This window comes from Capra hircus, chromosome 7, assembly GCF_001704415.2.
Source record: "Capra hircus breed San Clemente chromosome 7, ASM170441v1, whole genome shotgun sequence".
Taxonomy (NCBI): Eukaryota; Metazoa; Chordata; class Mammalia; order Artiodactyla; family Bovidae; genus Capra; species Capra hircus.
Window position 1 is genome coordinate 8728134 of NC_030814.1, and position 14575 is coordinate 8742708.

The 14575-nt window shown below is 38.9% G+C and overlaps 2 protein-coding genes across 11 annotated transcripts in view; one reads left to right on the forward strand and one right to left on the reverse strand.

The window, feature by feature from the left end:
* PAM (peptidylglycine alpha-amidating monooxygenase) overlaps nucleotides 1–14575 on the reverse strand; it is a 323067-nt gene that overhangs the window by 152060 nt on the left and 156432 nt on the right. The window lies entirely within an intron of this gene.
* On the forward strand, nucleotides 771–1270 carry LOC102189863 (40S ribosomal protein S26-like). The gene has a single exon (XM_013965801.2). It carries the CDS (start codon nucleotides 974–976, stop codon nucleotides 1256–1258), a length of 285 nt encoding a protein of 94 aa, XP_013821255.2. The 5' UTR covers nucleotides 771–973; the 3' UTR covers nucleotides 1259–1270.

Genomic DNA, 14575 nt, shown 5'->3' on the forward strand with positions numbered 1-14575 from the left:
GCTCTGAAAGGCAGGAGTGGGGAGGAGAGACGGAGGGGGTGGTTAGGAAAGGTCCTCCAAGAGAACGAGGCTCAGGTGGAGATCTGAAAGCTGGGAAGGCGTTACCCAGGGCAAGCAGGGAGGGGAGAGCGAGCACGGCAAGGACCCAGCAAGGACCCAGGAATGGAGAAGGACAGGGAATAAAGAAAGCCACTGGCTCAGGACAAAGAGGCAAAAATCTGGAAGATAGAGCAAAAGAAGAAATGGAAAGAATCGTAGATACCTAGAATACAGACCACTAAGGAGGTAAAACAGTCTAATGTGGTTCCAACCATTTTAAGCAAGGAGATGAGATATTTAACTACCGAATCAGTCTGTACCTGCCAATGTGCTCTGTGCCTTGACTGAAGAACACCGCCCATTCTTCATAAATATTTATTAGGCACTCTGCATGGAATTGGGCATATAGCCTTAGCTAGGCAGACAACACTTAGTATATCATAGGAGTCATCACCCTACTTGCTTTCCTACGTGTCCCCAGGAGCAGAAGAAAACAGGTACAGATTCAAGGAAGATCTACTAATCAACAAATATTCACTGGGTACCTTTCATGTGCAAGACATGATATAAAACACTGTGAAAGTAATACCTTGTCTGTAGGAGAGGTATGAGCTGGCTTCATTTCAATGTAGATTGTATTTGTTTGCTCAGCATGAGCATTAACTGACAAAAATATGCACCAAGATTGAATAAGATGCAGTCATTAGTTTCAGAGAGCCTTTCTCTAAGCAGAACAGATTTAAAACATGAGAATGAATCACAGCAAGTGACAATGCAATAGGTTTATCAGAACAGTATAAATTATGGTAGCACTAGACCAGATCTCTCTGAGGAGACCAGTCAGGTTCATGGGGAAAGGGACCCAGATTCTGCACTTTAATGAGGCAAGATTTCACTACGTGAAGAAGGCCGCTCTCGCCTCTGCACTCCCAAGATGACCAAGAAAAGAAGGAACAAAGGTCATGCCGAAAAGGGCCACGGCCACGTGCAGCCTACTCGCTGCACCAGCTGTGCCCGGCGCGTGCCCAAGGATAGGGCCACTAAGAAGTTCCTCATTAGGAACATCGTAGAGGCTGCAGCCATCAGGGACATTTCTGAAGCGAGTGTTTTTGACGCCCATGTGCTTCCCAAGCTGTGTGTGAAACTACATTACTGCCTGAGTTGTGCCATTCACAGCAAGGTAGTCAGGAATCACTCTTGGGAAGCCCAGAAGGATTGAACACCTGCACCCCGATTTAGACCTCTGGGTACAGCCCCATATCCTCCACCAAAGCCCATGTAAGGATCCAAGTCCTTAAAGACTGAAAGAAATATTGGTTACTATGAAAGGACAATAAAATGGAAATTATACACACAAAAAAATAGGTGAAAGATTCAGGGTAAACAAATTACAATAAGCAGAAAGAATAACGTCAGGGGATTCAAAGGCATCTATTGGTGGGAATAATAAATAGGCTGAGTGTGGTAGAAAATAGGGAACTCAGGAAAAAGAAAAGTAGGAAATAAGAAGAAAAGTGATTCAGATGGGGACCACAGGGCAGAGAATTTAAAAAAAAAAAGGACTAGGAAAACGTTTTGATTAGAATAAGGAGTTGTTGAAGATTTCTGAATAGGAGAACAGCATGACCAGAGACGATTAAGAAAATCGCATGGAATGAAAAACAGCAGTAAGATAATGGAATGGTTTAAGAGCATGAGATCTAGAGCCAGTCTTGCCTGAACTAGAGTTCAGACTTCCCCACAGCTACGACTTGCAATAAAAATGAGCTACTGATAAACACAATGTCATGGGTGAATCACAAAAGCAGCATGCTAAGCCAAAGAAGCCAGACACCAAACATACTGTTGCGTTACATCTACATGTATATCTATAAAAGGCTAAACCAGTGATGGAACCATCAGCAGTTCCCAGGGGATACAGGATGGGGATGAGGAAAGGCATGTGAGGGGGAACGACGGGACATGAGGGGATGCCTGGGGTGAAACAAACGTCCTTTATCATGTCTTCCTGGCAGTTACACAACTGCATATTATTTTCCAGCATTCATCAAGTTGTAGACTTAAAATTGGTGAATTTTTAGGTAAATTATATCTCAAATAAGCTGACAGAAATGAAAATATCATGCAGGAATAAAAAGTTAGGTAGTAGTTAAAATGAAAACATTGAACCTCAGAATATTTCTTCCATATGAAAAGCACAGCAGCAGGGGATTCCTAAGTCATGATCCATGCGGAGACACCCAAAATGCTACAGCCACTGGTGTGTGTGTGTGTGTGTGTGTACCCAAAATGCTACAGCCACTGGTGTGTGTGTGTGTGTGTGTGTGTGTGTGTCCAAGCACATGCTTAGGAATACCGGGGCAGAACAGGAAATATTCTTGATATGAAGATAATTTCCCTCCTTTCTAAAAAAAATTAATCAAATAATCTTTATTGGAACACAGCATCATTTTTAGGCTCAGGGAACAGAATGATGAACAAGACAGGTAAGTCTTTCCTCTTAAGGAAATTGACAGTCTATCTCAAGAAAGATACAGGTGGAGATGATGTTTCAGTGAAGAGTCATGAAATAGAGATTTGTTCCTCTAGTGATAAATAGTTAGATGGAATTCAGATCTCTCCCCCAGGCCCACAAAAGTAATACTGTAAATAATGGCTGGCTAACAAGGCTCGTTTATTCATTTGCATTACACAATAGGTTAGGTGCATTATAGTGACTGCTGTACATGAGTATTACAATGATTATGTTATAAAATATAATAAAATGTTGGATAGATTATTTTATAAAACTTTTATGTTTAAAAACGAATTCAGAAAATGGTCTGGCAGACAGATATTTAGAAAAGGAAGAGTTGGAAAAATCATTTCAATCTTGTTTACATTTCAATATTTGAGCAAAATTTCTATAAAATTTTATATATGCCTGAGTTAACTCTACTAATACTTATATATTTTCAATAATACACTTGGATTTCATTATTAGCTTCAAATATACTTTAAAAAACTCATTCTAAATCAATGATTTCTTGAATTGACATCACAATGAAGACTCTCAATCATTCAATTTAATTAATGTCCTCCTTCATAACATAGTGATTCACAAGTTTGCAAATGTATTAAACCATAATACATAGGTTTTAGACGTTTTATTTTAAAAATACAAGAAAACGAGCTTGGACTCATATATTTGTCAAATTTTTTTGGACAACTGACTTTTTTTTTTTAGTCTTGGGGAATACATGTTGTGGGAAGTGAGGAAATAAGTCACATGGAGTCTTCCAATGGCAGCACACTTGGAAGCATTAAAATTTGCTGCAGTGGCACTTCAAATTTCTTTGGCTATTGTAGAAGGTTTACAGGTCACCACAAACAGAAGTGAAAAGAGAATACTGTGGCCAGTAACTGTGTGAAGTACCTTATTTATTTCAACTGACTCCTGCTACAATTGATTGAAGGACTAAAAGTCCCCTTACGCCTAACAGCCGTGGGCTTCTAGACCCAAGCTCACTGTGCTGATCAACTAAACTCTAGGTAGAAGATAGAACACTATATACCTCTAGCAGAGTCAAAGAATTCATGTTGAGTAAGATAAATTTTTTACTCTCAACTCTGAACTGTTCAGGGCAGGAACTTAATTTCCTCACCCTTGAGCACAATTTTCCCCATTTTGTATTATGGAGCAGTTATGACTGCAGAAAAACAATACAGAGACAATCTGTTAACTTCTAAACTTGTTTGACCACACTACACTTGCATTTGCCCAGGCTACCAAGGTATCTTCTTTCTTGCATCTACTGTGTCTGCCTTTAAAGTCCAAGGCAAGTAGATGAAACCACACCAGTAAAATATCTGTGAATACTGCCTTAGCATCTATGAAAAATACATTAAGGAAACAAGGTAGTATCTTAACATGTCCAAAATGGGGAAGCTAAATATTATAGCTAATATCAATTGTAGAAACAGTAAGGTAAACAGAATTTGCATCCTCATAGCAAAAGGATAATTCAGCTGGAAGCAAATGATTAACCATAGTTCAGTACAGCTTACCACAAAATGAAAAACTTTTATTTCCATAAACAGTAAAGACTAAAATATTGTAGTGATATTTTTCTGCCTGCATTGAATTTGACTTCAGCTTTTTTAAGAGTTTGTTGTTCTGTTTTGGATTCTATTTCTGAATTAAAATATTTAAAAATAATCTAGTAAAGTTTTTTCAGTCTTACATAAAATTATTAAATAAGGGTGTTAAAGTGTTAACTGTGTGCACCTCTGAGATCCATGAGAGGAAATACTCTAATCTTGCAGAAACATCATTTGCCCTTTGTAAATCGATGTTGCCATGGCAAATGTTTTCATTTAATACTGTATTAGCTGAGTTGGGAGGATGATGCAGTATACAGAGCCAATGTACTCCCTGTTTTTATGTATGTTCCTCTTCAAAAATGCTCTGAGGTTTGTTGGAGGGGGTGACTTTTGCATGCTAAGACAGAGCCATGCCTTAAAGGTGTACATCAGATTTGTCCCTTTATACATGATTAAGTAGAATACCTTATCTGTGAAAAGCAATCTGTGCCTGGAAAGAGTATGTTCTGCACTTCTGCTTAAAGAATACAACATTCACGTGGAATGGCTCCAAATGTTCCTCTTCAATAGGGTTACTGAAATATTAATTCAGACTACATAAATCTGAAAATAAGTGAAGAAAGAGGATTTTTCTGGGGGCTAATAAGTGCAAAGAGCATCACTTTTCTTGCTAATGTGGAAAGATATGCATGGTTGCTTTCCGCAAATATCTTCAGACTGACTATAATAGAAGAATGACCCCCTACAAATCTGGCTCTATTTGTTTCTAAACGTGTACCAAATTTCCTAAATTCTTTCATTAATCAGGCTCTCTTAACAGCACTGTTGCAAAGCAGAGAAATAGGAATTAAAAATTTATCAATTAGAGGCATTGTGTGGAAAACCCCTCTAGAGATTTCTGGAATATTAGGGGTTTATACCAAGAAAGTAGATGATTCTTTTTGTTGGCATTCTTTTTCCTGGTGATATTGTTTGTTTCTCTGTTAAATTTTAGCAACTATAAAATAGACGTTCTTTTAATGATAAGATAATTTGGATATGTACTAAAAAATCTGTTGTCATACTCCTCCACTGCCTCTCCAAGGGAACCAGAGTTTACAAGCTTACAGTGCCTTTTTCCAACTTCCTCCATGCTTGTACAAAAACGTATATCCAAACAGACCTATATATATAGACATTTTATTATTCATTTTTATTAAGACAGGGTCACACTCTGCACATGACTCTGCAGTTTGCTTCTCTCATTTAATGCACGATGACAGTTCTTCTAAGGTAAGACAACAGACCCATCTTAGTTTTACACTTAATGCATAATATTCTAAGGGCTTCCCTGGTGGCTCAGACAGTAAAGAATCTGCCCACAGTGCAGGAGACATGGGTTCGATCCCTGGCTCAGGAAGATCTCCTGGAGAAGGGAACGGTTACTCACTCTAGTATTCTTACCTGGAGAATCTCATGAACAGAGGAGCCTGGCGGGCTGTAGTCCACGGGGTCGCAAAGAGTCAGACACGACTGAGTGACTAACACTTCCCTTTATTGCATAATATTCTATAGAATGATCTCCCACAATTTTAAGGATACAAATATTTTTACTTTAAAAGATAATGCCAGATAATTTTATTAAAAAGATTGTGGCAATGCATTCTCCACCAACAATGTATGAGCCTGCCCATGTCTTTTAATCCTTATAAGCTCTATTATAGCTCTTTTTAATATATTCTGCCATGTTAATGAGTTAAAAATATGGTATTTTTTCTCTTTAGTTTTTTATGATTCTTTTTTATGATGATTAACAGGGTTTAAGCCTTTTCCATTCTGTTAATTTAAAACTAATATCCTTCATTGCTTTCGGGTGGCTTGCCTTCTCAGTAGTCTGTGGGACTGCTTTATGTATTTGGCATATTAGTCTTTTCTCTGTCATGTTTTTACTCATTCTCAGTCTATTCTTGGTTAAATAATTCTTACCTTTAAAAGTTTGTGTGTATGTATATATGTTTTTTTGTTTGTTTGTTTTGTTTTATCTTTCTAGCTTGGAAAATCCCATGGATGGAGGAGCCTGGTGGGCTGCAGTCCATGGGATCGCAAAGTCGGACACAACTGAGCAACTTCACTTTCACTTTTCACTTTCGTGCATTGGAGAAGGAAATGGCGACCCACTCCAGTGTTCTTGCCTGCAGAATCCCAGGGATGGGGGAGCCTGGTGGGCTGCCATCTCTGGGGTCGCACAGTAGGACACAACTGAAGCGACTTAGCAGCAGCAGCAGTGTCTTCTATAGTTAGTGGTCTGTTCAGTTTTTTAAATATATTTTAGGTCAATCTGGATAGCTAATTATTTTCTAGAAAATCACCGTTTCCTCAAGATTATAAAACATACCAACAGAGGTACAAATAATATCTAAAATGTTTTCTTTATACTTACAAATAATATATAATTTTTGTAGTTTTTAGTCTTTAGTTAGGCTTGCCATGAGCTTATCCATTTTAATGGATATTCAAATAAGTGGTTTATTATTTCATTTATATTATTATTTGACTTATTTTATAAATATCAGCTTCTATCTTTAATCTTTCTTTTTGCTGATTTAACTTCTGTTTTCTTTTTTTAAGTTGAATTATCTATTTAAACTTACTTTCATGCTGCTGCTGCTGCAGCTGCTAAGTCGCTTCAGTCCTGTCCGACTCTGTGCGACCCCATAGACGGCAGCCCACCAGGCTCCCCCGTCCCTGGGATTCTCCAGGCAAGAACACTGGAGTGGGTTGCCATTTCCTTCTCCAATGCAGAATTTAAGGCCATCAGTTTTTCTCTGCATACTGCTTTAGCTGGGTCTCATGAGTTTTGTTATTAAAATATTTGCCTTGCCAACACTTTATAGATAATTTATAATTTTAGTTTTGTTTTTCTGCTTTTTTCAAGGATTGTATAGAATAATGGTCCTTAATTTCTAAGTAGCTGTTTTCCAAAGCATCTCCCCATGGTCTATTCTAGTTTTATTGGTTATCACAGAGAGGATAAGAGCTATACAACTCTACTGTAGTAAGCTGAAGTTTCTTAATTCTAGGTATGTGATTTTTAGGATATTTTATATATATTCAGAAATGTATATTCTCTTTCTACAATGTAAAATTATATATATATATGTTAAATTACATTTACTATGTGTTAAATATATTAAATTATTCTATTGACTAAAATATTCAACTTCTTTACACATTTCCTCTTTGGAGTCTATTTGATATAACAAACATTCCTTTATAAATGTATTTTGATCAATTTCATTTTGAATATTTGTTTTACATGATTGATAGTGATGGTTTTGGTGCCTAAAGGTATGTAACTCTTCTCTTAGTAAACTGTACCTACCAGATTCTTTTAAAGACAAAATTATAAAAGTTGACATTCTGATTATGTCATCTGTTTATAGCACTATTTCTAGGATGGTGCTTTTTATAGGGATTCCAAATGTTTGTTTCCAAATCTCTCTACTCACGAACTGCTGTTGCTGCTGCTGCGTCGCTTCAGTCGTGTCAGACTCTGTACGACCCCATAGATGGCAGCCCACCAGGCTCCTCCGTCCCTGGGATTCTCCAGGCAAGAATACTGGAGTGGGTTTGCCATTTCCTTCTCCAATGAATGAAAGTGAAAAGGGAAAGTGAAGTCGCTCAGTCGTGCCCGACTCTCAGCGACCCCATGGACTGCAGCCTGCCAGGCTCCTCCGTCCATGGGATTTTCCAGGCAAGAGTGCTGGAATGGGGTGCCATTGCAAATTCTACTGCCTCCACAAAGATTTCCTGAAGAAGAAAGAAAGAAATGCAGACTCTATCTGCATGTACAGGGCCTCCCAGGTGGTGCCAGTGGCAAAGAATCCCCCTGAAAATGCAGGAGATGTAAGAGACGTGGACTCCATTCGTGGGTCAGGAAGATGCCCTGGGGGAGGGCATGGCAACCCACTCCAGTATTCTTGCCTGGAGAATCACATGAACAGAGAAGCTTGGCAGGTCCAGTCCATAGGGGCGCAAAGAGTCAGACATAACTGAAGCGACTTAGCACACATGTGTTTATATAATATAGTTTAGAAAATTTTAATTGTTGTCCTGACTAAAGTATTGTTGCAATCACCTTCTTCATGCTCAGCTTGATCCTTTGTAATTCTTTCTCTCAACTCTTCTAAGGTACTTTGATGCCTTGCAGTAATTACTTGATAACATGCCTTAACTCATCTTCTGTAAATATAACTTAGGGCAAAAGTAACAGTAACTAGTAATTTCCTGAGTGGTATTAAGCTTTACAGATAATTCACTTAACTACAATCCTGTCAGGTGAGAACTGTTATTATCCCCATTTTAAGATGAGGAAATTGAAGCTCATTAAAGGTTAAGTAGGAAGTCAAGAAACACCTAGAGTAACAGGCAAATTTGGCCTTGGAGTACGGAATGAAGCAGAGCAAAGGCTAACAGAGTTCTACAAGGAGAACACATTGGTCATAGCAAACAGCGCAAGGAAGGACTCTACACACGTACATCACCAGATGGTCAACACCAAAATCAGATTGTTTATATTCTTCACAGCCAAAGATGGAGATCTATACAGTCAGCAAAAACAAGACTGGGAGTCAACTGTGGCTCAGATCATGAACTCCTTATTGCCAAATTCAGGCTTAAACTGAAGAAAGTGGGGAAAACCACTAGATCATTCATTCAGTCAGTCAGTCAGTTCAGTCGCTCAGTGGTGTCTGACTCTTTGCGACCCCATGAATCGCAGCATGCCAGGCCTCCCTGTCCATCACCATCTCCCAGAGTTCACTCAGACTCACATCCATTGAGTCAGTGATGCCATCCAGCCATCTCATTCTTGGTCGTCCCCTTCTCCTCCTGCCCCCAATCCCTCCCAGCATCAGAGTCTTTTCCAATGAGTCAACTCTTTGCATGAGGTGGCCAAAGTACTGGAGTTTCAGGTATGACCTAAAAAAAACTCTTATGATTATACAGTGGAAGTGAGAAATAGATAGTCAGGCACTCTGTCTCTGATAGACAGAGTGCCTGATGAACTATGGATGGAGGTACATGACATTGTACAAGAGACAGGTTTTAAGACCATCCCCATGGAAAAGAAATGCAAAAGAGCAAAATGGCTGTCTGGGAAGGCCTTACAATTAGCTGTGAAAAGAAGAAAAGCGAAAAGCAAAGGAGAAAAGGAAAAATATAAGCATCTGAATGCAGAGTTCCAAAGAATAACAAGGAAAGATAAGAAAGCCTTCCTCAGTGATCAATGCAAAGAAATACAGGAAAACAACAGAATGGGAAAGACTAGGGATCTCTTCAAGAAAATTAGAGATACCAAGGGAACACTTCATGCAAAGATGGGCTCGATAAAGGACAGAAATGGTATGGACCTAACAGAAGCAGAAGATATTAAGAATACACAGAAGAACTGTACCAAACAGATAATCATGATGGTGTGATCACTCACCTAGAGCCAGACATCCTAGAATGTGAAGTCAAGTGGGCCTTAGAAAGCATCACTATGAACAAGGCTAGTGGAGGTGATGGAATTCCAGTTGAGCTGTTTCAAATCCTGAAAGATGATGCTGTGAAAGTGCTGCATTCAATATGCCAGCAAATTTGGAAAACTCAGCAGTGGCCACAGGACTGGAAAAGGTCAGTTTTCATTCCAATCCCAAAGAAAGGCAATGCAAAAGAATGCTCAAACTACCCCACAATTGCACTCATCTCACATGCTAGTAAAGTAATGCTCAAAATTCTCCAAGCCAGGCTTCAGCAATATATGAACCGTGAACTTCCAGATGTTCAAGCTGGTTTTAGAAAAGGCAGAGGAACCAGAGATCATATTGCCAACATCTGCTGGATCATGGAAAAAGCAAGAGAGTTCCAGAAAAACATCTATTTCTGCTTTATTGACTATGCCAAAGCCTTTCACTGTGTGGATCACAATAAACTGTGGAAAATTCTGAAAGAGATGGGAATACCAGACCACCTGACCTGCCTCTTGAGAAACCTATATGCAGGTCAGGAAGCAACAGTTAGAACTGGACATGGAACAACAGACTGGTTTCAAATAGGAAAAGGAGTACATCAAGGCTGTATATTTTCACCCTGCTTATTTAACTTATATGCAGAGTACATCATGAGAAACGCTGGGCTGGAAGAGGCACAGGCTGGAATCAAGATTGCCAGGAGAAACATCAATAACCTCAGGTATGCAGATGACACCACCTTTAAGGCAGAAAGTGAAGAGGAACTAAAAAGCCTCTTGATGAAAGAGAAAGTGGAGAGTGAAAAAGTTGGCTTAAAGCTCAACATTCAGAAAACGAAGATCATGGCATCCAGTCCCATCACTTCATGGGAAATAGATGGGGAAACAGCAGAAACAGTGTCAGACTTTATTTTTTGGGGCTCCATAATCACTGCAGATGTTGACTGCAGCCATGAAATTAAAAGACGCTTACTCCTTGGAAGGAAAGTTATTATCAACCTAGACAGCGTATTAAAAAGCAGAGACATTACTTTGTCAACAAAGGTCCGTCTAGTCAAGGCTATGGTTTTTCCAGTGGTCATGTATGGATGTGAGAGTTGGACTGTGAAGAAAGCTGAGCACCGAAGAATTGATGCTTTTGAACTGTGGTGTTGGAGAAGACTCTTGAGAGTCCCTTGGACTGCAAGGAGATCCAACCAGTCCATCCTAAAGGAGATCATTCCTGGGTGTTCATTGGAAGGACTGATGCTGAAGCTAAATCTCCAATACTTTGGCCACCTCATGCAAAGAGTTGACTCATTGGAAAAGACTCTGATGCTGGGAGGGATTGGGGACAGGAGGAGAAGGGTACCACAGAGGATGAGATGGCTGGATGGCATCACCAACTCAATGGACATGAGTTTGGGTGAACCTTGGAGTTGGTGATGGACAGGGAGGCCTGGCGTGCTGCGATTCATGGGGTCACAGAGTCAGACACAACTGAGCGACTGAACTGAACTGAAATGAAAGGTTAAGCAGCTCACCTAAGATCTTGCAAGCTGCAAGCTGCAGTGCTAGAGTTCTGATCTAGCTCTAGTCTTTCATCCCTTATTTCTGTTACATGTCTTATCCCCGTAATAATTATTACAGAAATAAGGGATAAGAGACATAGGAGTGGAAAAAGACTGCAGGAGAAATAAAGAACTTTGGAAAGTAAAAGTCGCTGAGTCGTGTCTGACTGTTTGCAACCCCATGGACTATACAGTCCAGTCCATGGCATTCTCCAGGCCAGAATACTGGAGTGGGTAACCTTTCCCTTCTCCAGGGGATCTTTCCGACCCAGGAATTGAACCAGGGTCTTCTGCATTGCAGGTGGATTCTTTACCAACTGAGCTATCAGGGAAGCCCTTTGAGGTTGCCATAAAGAACTGATGCTTTTGAACTGTGGTGTTGGAGCAGACTCTTGAGAGTCCCTTGGACTGCAAGGAGATTAAACCAGTCCATCCTAAAGGAAATCAACCCTAAATACTCATTGGAGGGACTGATGCTGAAGCTGAAATACTTTGGCCATCTCCTACAAAGAGATGACTTATTGGAAAAGATTTCTTGATGCCAGGAAAGACTGAAGGCAAGAGAAGAAGAGGACGACAGGATGAGGTGGTTGGATGCCATCACCAACTCAATGGACATGAGTTTGAGCAAGCTCTGGGAGATGGTGATGGACAAGCAAGCCTGGTGTGCTGCAGTCCATGGGGTCACAAAGAGTCAGACAGGAGTGAGCGACTAAACAAAATAAAGTCTTGTTTTTAAATGTGAGGGGTATGGGAAGCTCTTAAAAGAGCTTTGGAGAAGGGCAATGTGGTCTGATTTCTGTTTTAATAAGATCCCTGTGGCTGCAGGAACGAGCACAGGCTCTCAGGATATAAGAGCACAAGGCTGGTCAGTTAGGAGAGCTCTCTTCAAGATCCAGGAATGAGAGGCTGGGGCAGGGGCCAGGGTGGGAAAGCTGGGCGTGGGGACAAACGGCTGGATTCTGGACATATTTGGAAGGCAGAACCAACAGGATTTTCTGGCACATGATTTAAGTGGTGTGAGTAAGAGGAGCCAAGAAAGACCCCAGTCTATTCGGTCTAGAGAAACCGTAAGACAGGAATTGCCACTTAGCGAGATGGAGAAGTAAGATACACAGTATTTCAAATAAGAGAACTCTTGTTTATGACCATTTACTTATAAAAACTGAATAGCTAACTATGGAACAAAGATCATAGTGCTGTTAACCATACATGGGTATTTTTATTCTCTATGTTCTGTAAGTCAGAAGACACAGTTCATGAGATGTCAAAGGTTAAATCCATTTATTAGCCTAAATGGCATATGTAGTGGTTTCGATCGGGGATCAAAGGACAAGAGTCTATGGGTAGCTGCCTGCTTCAGTAAATAAAGATTTTTATGGGAACAAAGCCAAGCTAATCATTTACATATTGTCTGCGGCTGCTTTCTAACTACAGAGGTTACAACTGGGACCTTATGGCTGACTGGCAAGCTGAAAATATTTACTATCTGACACTTTAAGAAATAATTTTCTAATCTCTGGCTTAGATTTAGACAGGGATAATTCAAAATTGTGTTAAACTGAACTAGGTTAACGGCAATGTGTCTTTTAATAGCCTTTATCAGGAATATTTTATCAGAATTTTATCAGAATTCAGATTAGCATCATTTCTTTCTAGACAGACATGAGAATATTTTTTTAAAGTTATTGAACAATTCAGGATGGAGCCAGTAATTTATATTTTGATTTTTTTAACTAAAGAAAGCTTTTATTTTATAATATATGTGTAATAAAAAAATACGTCCGTGTGTGTACACATGAATGCACATAGAAAAATACATAGTGGTAACATTTTCTGAGAAACACAGAGGCCATTAACAGATCAGCAACAGAGAATTATGAAATAAGCATGCATCTCAAATTCAAGTAAAACTGTATTTAAATCCTTGTTCTTTAATTTACAGGCTATTTGGCTATGGACAGCTTATTTAATCTCCTTGAGTTTCAATTTCTCATATAAAAGAATTGGAATATTTGTACCCTGAACACAAAGTTTTTATGAGAATTAGTAAGACAATGCTTGTAAAATGACTAATACAGTAGTGTTACATAATAAGCACTGAGTAAATGTTTTCTCTTTTAAAAAATTAACCAATTAAAAAAAAAAGGACTCTAAATCTTATTAAGAAAATAGGTGATTATAAGGGAGACTCTTATACAGTAGCTATTTTTTCTAATATCCTTAGGTATCCTGTTAATTCGAAAATATCAAACATTAACCGAAAATAGAAGTCTCCTTTCTGTTTCTCATTTTTAATAAAAAAAGGAAAAGGTCTCTATATATATGTATATATATATATCTATATATATATATTTACAAGACTGAACTCAGATATGTGACATGTTTAGATTATTTTCACGGTAGCAAACCTCATTAATAGTTCAATCTTCCCTAAGTGGACATTAAATAGGTTTTAGTAAAAATAAGGAGGAAGCATCATACTTTAAACTTACATAATTAGCAATGAACTATATGAGACTTTAGCTGTTTACAAGAGCCATTTTCTTGTATTCTATTTATTTGTATAATTAAGGCTTGCTAATAAAGCAAGAGGTGAATTATATAAATAAATACAACTTAAATGAAGTGAGAAGTGAAGTCGCTCAGTTGTGTTCAACTCTTTGCAACCCCATGGACTATAACTACCAGGCTCCTCTGTCCATGGGATTTTCCAGGCAAGAATCCTGGAGTGGGTTGCCATTTCCTTCTCCAAGAGACCTTCCTGACCAAGGGATTGAACCCAGGTCTCCCACATTGTAGGCAGATGCTTTACTGTCTGAGTTATCAGGGAAGTCCAAATACAATTTAAGAATTTGACAATTAGCATCCTACATGATACCAATCCTGAACTTCCAAAAAAGAAAGAGGAAAAAAACAATATGACACAGCTAAGCAAACAAAACAAGGGCCTGGTGACCTTCCTTTCTAATAATCACTAAATTTTCTTTGCCATTAGCTTCTCTTTTGGTGAAAGAAGTAATAGTTCTTCCTTGGTTTGGGGAAGGGGAAGGGCATACCATTTTAATCTCTTTTGCTGCTCTTTTTCCAAATCTTGGCATTTTATACACATTGCCTAAGTCTTTCTAAATAAAAAACACATACTAGTCCAGAATTTGGATATTTCTTGATTTCCCTTCTTCAATAGCAAGATTACCATGCTTCTAGATTTTCATAAAGAGAGAAATAACGAAGAACAGAGGAAAAAGAAACACTAAAAGGCAAGAATACTGTTCATTTTAAGACAATGACTTAATGCAACCAGTTTTCACCCATGGTCTTTTCTTCACTGCAACAGAAATGCCCTGGTGCAGGACAGGCTACTGGAGGTGTTTCACAATCCTGGCCTCACAATGCTTTATATTGTCCAGAC